We start from the raw sequence: 9,146 nt of genomic DNA on the forward strand, positions 1-9,146 counted from the left end.
TGAGGAATCACCGAGTACAAAGATTTAATATTCATAGAAATTAACCACCTTTTAGTACCTGTAAAGGAGAAAGAAGAGAAACGACGGAGAGCATCACTTGTGTCTTTAATGTAACTCGGAAGAGAGGTCACAAGCGACTGCATTTCACTATCCAAGAAACTCGAAATGTAGAGAACGGAGAGCAACACGTTCGGCATTCGTCAAATTAGAAGTCTTAGTTTTGCGGAAATGAAGATTGGCAATCTCATTCTTGCAGGCAGCAATAAACACATCAAGAGTTTTATGCTTCCCTTGAGGATTGAAGACTTTCTCTTTGGGATTGTGGATCTGCTGAAAGATAGTGAGGGGAGGTTTGGGTTTAGACGGCTGGTCGGAGAAATGGGACCGAAGGCGCAGACGACGGTAGAAGTCCTCGAGATCGTGAAGCAACTGGAAGCGATCCGGCAAAGGTTTCTCTGGAACGAAGGATAAACCCTTCGAGAGAACCGTCCTTTCATTGGTGGTAAGAATCAAATCTGGTGGAATAGTCACGATGAGATGCCAAACCGGCACTGCAGCCGCTGGGGGCCTAAGGGTGGTAGTTTTACGGTCCTTAGTCTCGGAAATAGGATTGAATAAAATAGAATTGTAATATCAAATGGCCTGAATTATAGTCCAATAGAGAGCGTTGTTAGATCCACAAAGGCGTCTCAAAACCGCCTTATGTGAAATGAGAACGCTGCGAAGATCAGTTTTCTTCTGTTGTAAGAAGCGCAGGTACGAACGCATCAAACGTCTGGAGGCCACTCTCAATATGTTGGTAGATTGAAAATGGAAGTTCCGCTCATCGTCCGGTCCTTGGAAATATAGTCTAAAGCCATTGGGGACAACATAAGCATCCAGGCAGGAACGAAGGAACGTAAGATGAGAAGCCGTCTTGGTAGAAGTAGTGGTCAGGCGGAAAACTTCAATGCTGGCACCGAAGATAGCAGGCAGGTGCTATCTTAAGATAATAGACTAACTAAATTTAGAAAAACATTAAAAATAACACAAAATCCTAATTAAGGTGAATAATGAAATACCTTAGTTTTTTCTACCAAAAGAAAATAATTCACGCCCTGAAAATATTTTCTAAAGATTTTTCAAAAGTTATCTATAAATATATTTTACTATACGTGTAGTAAGAAGTGTCTTTAAAAAATTCTATAGAAATTCTCTAGAATTTTTCACTAGACTTAGAAAACTTTACAAACCCTTAAAGCACTTTATAATATTCTATATAAAAACATAGAAAGTTTTCATAAGGGAGCAAAGAACCACATCACCCAACATTTTAATCACGTTCACAACATCAATGACGTTTCCATCCGCGTCATGAAAACTACTTATCTTCCCACGAAAGGCCGCCGCACTGAAGAAAACCGCCTCATTTTTAATTTAGCCACAGAGTTTCCGTCGGGGTTAAACATAAAATTAGTTTTTAGCTAGGGTGGTTCGTCTTTTAGTGGGTATTGTTGCGTTTTTTCCGGGCATCCCGATTGTCGTCTTTTTCGAACGAGGACGGTTTTTTGGGTGTCGGGTTGGGGTTGTTTCGCAAGAATTTGATGTTTTGTTTCCTAGCCTCTCGTTTTTCTTTCGTCGTTCCCCCCCCCCCTTTAACTGTTCATCAAACTTATTGCGAACATCCCCCTTTTATGAAAGTCCTTTTTAGCTTTTTTAGCTTTTCTAGTCCCCCCCCCCCACTTTTGTCGCGTGTTTGTATTCTCCTTTTGTTGTCGCGTGTTATCGTCTCGCGCCTCGCGTCTTTAATATTTTTAAACATTTTCAAATTGTCGGTAAGTCGTAATAAAGTTTTTCGCCTTGAAGGCCTATCGGCCGAAGTACCGCATATTTTTCCCCAATAAAGCTTAGTTTGTTCCCCTACTTATTGGTCTCTTTACTTGTTCGCGTTTTTACTCCTCACTCTCTAGACCATTGGTGGTTCTCTTGTTTTTGCTCTGGATATATTTGTCAGTCGGATTAATTAATGATTACTCGTTGAACTAACATAAACAGCATAACTTATACCTACAGAGATGGCCAAACCAATTAAATTCTACTAATCGAGTGTTTTATAATTATTATTCAAAGAGCGGGGCAATAGGCAATAACAAGTTAATAACATAAATAAAGCAAAAGGTTTAAGTATATGGGAGAAGGTGAGCCCCAAGGGTCACATAGAACTACAGATCCATCTGAACCAATAAACTATTTACCAAAGAAATCTCTGAAACTTGTACGGTACAGCGTTGAAATATTTCTAAGCCTTAGCAAGAAAAGTTAAGAAAAAATAATCAAAAAGACCGTCGGAGTCTGCAATTCAAGTGAAAATTCAAACCTCAAACACGGGGTACAGAAAACTTTGAAGTTTCAACACGACGAAAAGGTTGCTTCGTACGTAAATGGAGTGGTCACCAAAACCGTTACGAACAGTTACAATTGGAAAGATCCTTAACAAACAAAATACAAATCAAATTTCCAAAGCATTCCCTCAATTGTTATAGCGCAGTAAGTCGTAAAATGAATTTTATCTTAAATTAAGCCTACATTACATTTTTTACCGAAAGTAAACTAATCAAAATATTTTTACGGAAAAAAACAATAACTTATTTGCAAATGTAAGTTAAAATAATTAATCATTTAGATGCCTTAATAACATTTCAGAGACCACTCTCTGGTTTCATCGAGTTACGTTATAACACAAACCCCTACGCATTATATCATGATAATTATAAATTTTCAAATTCTGTCCCATGGTGTTTTAAAATTATTTAAAGTTTGATAAAAAGATTGAAACTTGGATTTTAAAAATATTATATTTACAGTATAGGAGCTTTCGGAAAGCGGTCCTTCCTCAGCTAGTCAATATTATCACCTGTTATATCATTTTTATACCACTTCAAAATAAAGAATGTACCACCTCATCTCCAATGCAGTTTCCACAATGTACCACCTCATTTCAATGATTTTTAATGTAATTTCCCAGCTTCGTCAGGAGTATTATATAATTATTTCAGCGTCTATTTTCTTTCCAAAAATTATTTTGAAAATAATGTATGAAAATAGGTTCTTTAGAAATTTCAATTCAGGGAAGAGGCAGTTGAATTTCATTATTAATTAAGCATTCAATATAATAAAGATTAATTTAAACCAGGGGCGTAGGAACCGGGAGGGGCAGCAGGGTGGGGGCAATGACCCTCCCTAGAATTTGCTGGGAGGGGCAACTAATGTTATTGCCCCCTCCAACTATTTGGTCAGTTGAAATCTTCAAAAGGCTCAAATTCTCATTTTAAAAGCATATAAAACTTATAGAACCTCAACTGTGTTTAAATTTCAGTCTTTTCCCGCCAATTTGCATAGTAGAAAAAAGTACACATGCATTCGGAGAAGCTGCACTCCATTAAAAATTCAAAACCACTCTCCAGACCCCTTTCTGTTTCTCTTTGCCCCCCTCCAACTTCTAGAACGTTCCTACGCCCCTGATTTAAACTATAGTTTAGGTTATCGCTGCAGTCAAATTATTTTTAAAGTTTTCAATAAAAACCGATACGAAACCTTAAAAAAATAAATTATATCAACAACCCTGTTTGTCAGGTAAGAAATATTTATTTAGTTAATTTATATATTAATATTTTTCCTTATATAGAGTAATTGCTGTATTAAAAATTAGAAAAATAAGGATTAAAATACGTCTGATATTCCAAAAAATTATTGCATAATGCTGCATTGAATCTAATCAATCCTCTCTACCCATCCTACTCATGTCCATTTTTACCAAGATCATACTCGCGTCACGTATTTCATGAACAGCCTCTAATACGTTCGTCTTTCTCCTCTTCGTAATGACGTCACAAATTCAACCAAATTCCTGGAAATTTGAAAGAGGAAAAACAGACGATTTAAACTTCCTAAATTTCATCATCAACAGCAACGCGTTCTTTAGAATATAAAAGGCGTTCTTATCTCGGCTCGTCTCGTCGGTTAGAAAACCGAGAATTCACGAGAGACGCTTTGGAGGCCACCAAAGAAACATGTTTACGAATCTCTGTCTAGCGTTACTCTTCGCGAATGCGCTTACGGCGTTTGGCGCAGCCTTTGGAGAATTTGAGTGGACGTTGAGTAATTCTACTTCTCCAAACAGAACGAGAGAGGTCTGCAGAACCGGCAAAGTGGACGCTTCGACCAGAACGCAGGACGGAACCACTTACTTCTTCAAAAGTACGTACGTTTCTTAAATCTACTAAATGACATATTCTATGGAATATAATAATTAATTTTTGCTAAAACCACTGGTGTTTTTCACTTTCATTAACACCATATTATAAAAATGAAAATATGATTTAGTTGAATCTTCAATCCAGTTGTTGGCCAAAAAATTTTTATATTATTTTATATTTTACTAAACATTTAACATTTTTGGAGAAATAAGCTTTCGAATTTATACTTTTAGTTCTTGCTTGCTTCTTAAATATACTCAATAAATATAGAATACATCTCAGCTATAGTTTTAAGCATATAAAATCTTACCTCTGAATCTCTTTCATTGTGTAAATTTATAATAAACCTATATTTTTAAATATGACCCACGTGAAGTTTAAATCTCAGCTATGTGTAAAAAGTGGCCTTTTGCCTGGCTATTTTGAAAATACTGTCCTTAAAGGACTGCAAAAGAGACAATTAATGTTCACAGTGGCAAGCCTTATGCAATGGATTTAGGACGGTTAAGATAGGAATTGATATAATCTACCTCGAATAAGCACTTAAAGAATGATTTTTCGACTAACCAAAAGGTGATTACTATTGGAAGTATAATGAAACTGAAGGAGGGATCGTGGGTCTGCGCTTGATTGCCGATGACTGGAATGGTGTCGAAGGTCCGATTGACGCGGCTTTGACCTGGGACGATGGTACCACTTTCTTGTTTAAGGTACACATTTAAATTCCTTTATGCTTTCTCTTGAAACTCATTTTCTACCACGGACGTTAAGCATGAAATGATTAGACGGAACTATATAAAATATTATATATGTACATAATATTACAAGTAATGCAACAAAGAGTATAAGGATATCAATATGGTTAATATTTTACTAGATGATTATTTAGAGTAACGTTGAAGTAAAAGCGCCCAAAATTCATGAACTACAGTAATAGGTTTGTATATTTTTAGCCAAGACCTGAGGAATGTGAAAAATTCATTCAAAATTAAATTAAACGCTTAATAATTTGCTACCTTCTAGATTCTTAAACGCGCCTTCCCAATCGACGGCCATTACCTTACAGTCTACGGGGAGGGTAATGAAAAAACCGGTTTTGGGCGGATGAAGTTTCTGCGGTAGAGGGCTGGCTCGTTGGTTTCCTGTACTATAATGCCGAGGCCAAGTAAACGTTTCTAAAAAGAGTGCATTTTTGATATGCTACTTATGATCTTAATCAGCAAAAGTTAGTGGTTATCTATGGAATTTCTAGCCAAAACCCACTATATTATCGTCTAAAAATGGTCTTAGGCCGGTTTCAAAAGAGTTTAAATTCATTGCTCTTAATTTATATTATTACCTAAATGAATTTCGTATAAGGATTATTTTTTAGGTATGAAATTCTATTGTTTCCGGATTGGCCCAGCTTTTGAAGATAGGAAACCAACATCTGTAGACACTGAGTTTTAATTACCCAGAAATATCATTTAGTAAAAGTGTAAAAAGTAAGCGGCGGATCTAAGGTTAATTTGATAATTATTATTATTATTATTATTATTATTATTATTATTATTATTATTATTATTATTATTATTATTATTATTATTATTATTATTATTATTATTATTATTATTATTATTATTATTATTATTATTATTATTATTATTCTTATTATTATTATTATTATTCAAAAATAATAAATTGCAGGATTTTATTGTCCTGAATAAATATCCGACTCCGAATCTGGGAAATTAAAATAAAACGATGTTGTTTATCAGGGTGATGAATACTGGAAATTCGTGAATCAAGAGGCTCTTCCGGGAAACCCTCGGAAAATCAACGACGGCTTCAGAGGAATCCCGAATAACCTAGACGCCGCCCTGGTGTGGAGCAAAAACAATGTGACTTACTTCTTTAAAGCGCACCAATATTGGAGGTACGACCCCAAAGCGGCCACGCCCACGGATGGTAGACCCGCGCCAATCAACGCTTGGAAGGGAGTTCCCAACTACCTCGACGCCGCCATTCGTTGGGAGAAAGGACTCACGTACTTCTTCAAAGGATCGAATTACTACAGATATGATAGTGACGTAAGCTTAAAATATTTTATTTTACAAAATTGATTTGGTAGTTGAACAGTGCTCTAACCCGAATTATGACCTCAGGTAATCGAGATATTTTAAAGCTAATTTATTGTAAATCGTGCTTAGACGAAAACTCCAGTACAAAGTCTAGGACAGAGATAGGGCCATTTAAAAGGTTTTTCTCTTAAAAATAACTTTCATTTTACGCAAATCAACGCTCGGTAAATCCTCTGATCCCACTTACCTCCTAAAAGTCTAAAAGAGCTTTCTGCTGACAATTTCATCTGAAGCAGACCAAATATCACTGACTAAGGTTTAAGAAAAAATAATTTTAGACCCTGTAAACATCTCTGTTGAAATCTTTGCGCAGGTTGAAAGGGTCAATCCCTCCCAATATCCGAGCTCCACCGTCAAAGCTTGGTTCGATTGCGACAAGCAGGTCAAGCTCTGGAAACACTTCGAAAGAGAACGGCCCAAAGAAGCGGAGAAGACAACAAAAGATATCATTCAAGCCATTGCGGACCTAAAAAATACTACCGAAGGCTTTTCTGCCAAAATGAGTAAGTTTATGTTGATAATTTTATTATATTGGTTTAAATTCGAAGCGTATTTAAATTCTAAAGAAATAAACTGAGAGGCAACTACATAGTGTTTCGAAAAGTCAATTTTTGGCAAAAATTAGATAATAGCCCGATAAAGGAAACGGGTGGGAAGTTAAGATTTCTTTCTAGGTATAAACGTCGTTTACGGCTATCGAATACTAACAAACGAACCTTCAGATGCTCGGTAGAAGCTACTATCGTCACTAGGGGGCATCGTATGATAATATTTTTCATACGTCACTCGTAATCCGTCCCTTGATCTAAATATGTAAATATTACTGGAAACTGGCCTTTGCATAATTTTTCGATTAAAAGGACTCTTAGAAACACTGTGAACTAGCACGTTTGTTGAGGATTTCCGTAATTAACCCCATTTGATACAAAATAAAAAAATTATTAACGTATTTAAAAATAAGCGATATTTCCCTTTTAACACGCCCCGATGTCTCTTATCCGCGTCTCAGAGTGCCAAAGTTCTGTTAAGCCGTAATGGATTTAAGAACAGCCTTATTAATACATTTTTAACAATTAAAGTTCACTTTGGTCTTGAAATTAATTGATATCGAGTGGTTAGAAACATGTAATCCTAGAAAAGTCTGAAACTTGTAACTAGTGGCTTATCTATCAATAGAGACTTGGCACCCCGTAGCTTTGGCCATGGCCGCCATTGTGGTCATATTTTTCTCCCCACGGTAAAAACTTTTGAAAAAAAAACCGTGAAGTAGCACTGCCAAATCCCTATAGTGCTCCGCCGATCCGGCTTCGACTATATTTATCCTACTGAGACGTATTTTGTTCTATCGGCGATAGTTTCGGATAAGTAAATTAAATATTTTCCGAAATATCAGGTACCAGCTTTAAATATTTTTGTAGCAACTTCAAAAATAATTTTTTTTTTAAAAGTTTATCAAAAATGTTTAGGTCACGAATTAACGTCATTAGAAAAAATAACCTCCATTTCGTCTTAATAAAATTTGGCTACTGAAGTGTCACACTTATGGAAAAAACTATTAACTTCTGTTAAAGCCGGTATTGCAATCTGTTTTGTGATTAAAGGGCAGTATATAACTGAACTTTTCGTTTTAATTATTAAAATTTTACTTTGTTCTTACTTTTGGTATACATGACTATAAATCAATGAACTAATGTTGAATTTAATTTTAGTGACGAAGCAAACGATAACAGATAATAGGCTGATGAAACTCCTGCTGTCTCTGGATAGCTCCATTTTATCAAAAAGATACAACTATTTGAACCAAAATGATCTGATTGAAGATGCTAACTGAGAAAAACAAATACAAAACTCAAATTGCACTTTAAATATATCTTTAAACTTACTCGAAATAAAAAGTCTTCTAAGATATGAATGTTTTGAAAATCATTTGGTAAAAGTGATGCTTATATTTATGGCACAACATACCTAGGAATTAAATTTTATTTTGACATAGATTAATTTATTTCAAGGAAAAAGTAGAGAATATACATTTAAGTTAAATAAAATACCAAATCGAAATATGAATATAAAGTATTCTTAAATTTGGGGTTCAAAATTGTGGTGGAGGTAAATGAATTTAAAATCTTCATCCTACACGAGTTAGCCAAAAATTGTATAATATAGTAAAATTGGTCTGACAAATACCAGGTCATACATTAAAACCCGAAATTTCAAATACAAAATCATTTCGTATTGGAGTTAAGGATCTTCGATGATTTGACCATCGGCATGATAATTTTTTAAATACAATATTAGAAAAATAGTAAGGAGATCTCTGATGGCCTTTAAGTGCAGGAAATGGGATTAGCACTTGTTAGACTAACAAAGGTAAATTTTATCTTCATCGCCAGAGCAGTTCCACCAAATAGGACTCTATCCAGAGGTGGGCAAAAATTGTGAGCGAATTCTGAAATGAACGCTCAGACCTTTTTAATTTGAGTGATCAAGTAAGCTAGTGCTCAATACTGGCGATGCTATTTTCTCTCTCTTAAACTAAACCAGCTCAGGCCGAGCGCCGTGAAATTATCTCAGTCACTGATCGTTCATGGTGCGTTGAGCGAAATCGGTTGATCGACACGCTAGCCTGCTCAATTTGAAGCGCCACGTCCTCCAGCGGCGGCATAATTCTTCACTAGAAAGCGCTGACGGCGGGCTGAGTGAGATCGCGCCGAGAGAAGCGGTAGTTTTTTAACATTGGAATTTCTCAATGCACTGAGCGACTTGATAGTCATTTTTCCGGAATTCGCTCACA

General features: G+C 35.7%; 1 protein-coding gene across 1 annotated transcript; it reads left to right on the forward strand.

Annotated features, from left to right (window-relative positions):
* The first annotated feature begins 4,000 nt into the window (after nt 1–4,000).
* Nucleotides 4,001–8,263, forward strand: LOC149930903 (uncharacterized). Its single transcript, XM_090158478.1, has 5 exons — nt 4,001–4,236; nt 4,809–4,945; nt 5,993–6,304; nt 6,669–6,858; nt 8,065–8,263. The coding sequence occupies exons 1-5, from the start codon at nt 4,050–4,052 to the stop codon at nt 8,184–8,186; spliced, it is 948 nt and encodes a 315-aa protein (XP_090014604.1). The 5' UTR covers nt 4,001–4,049; the 3' UTR covers nt 8,187–8,263.
* Nucleotides 8,264–9,146: the final 883 nt, after the last annotated feature.

This window comes from Leiobunum rupestre, chromosome 9 (assembly GCF_980474605.1).
Source record: "Leiobunum rupestre chromosome 9, qqLeiRupe1.1.hap1, whole genome shotgun sequence".
Lineage (NCBI taxonomy): Eukaryota > Metazoa > Arthropoda > Arachnida > Opiliones > Sclerosomatidae > Leiobunum > Leiobunum rupestre.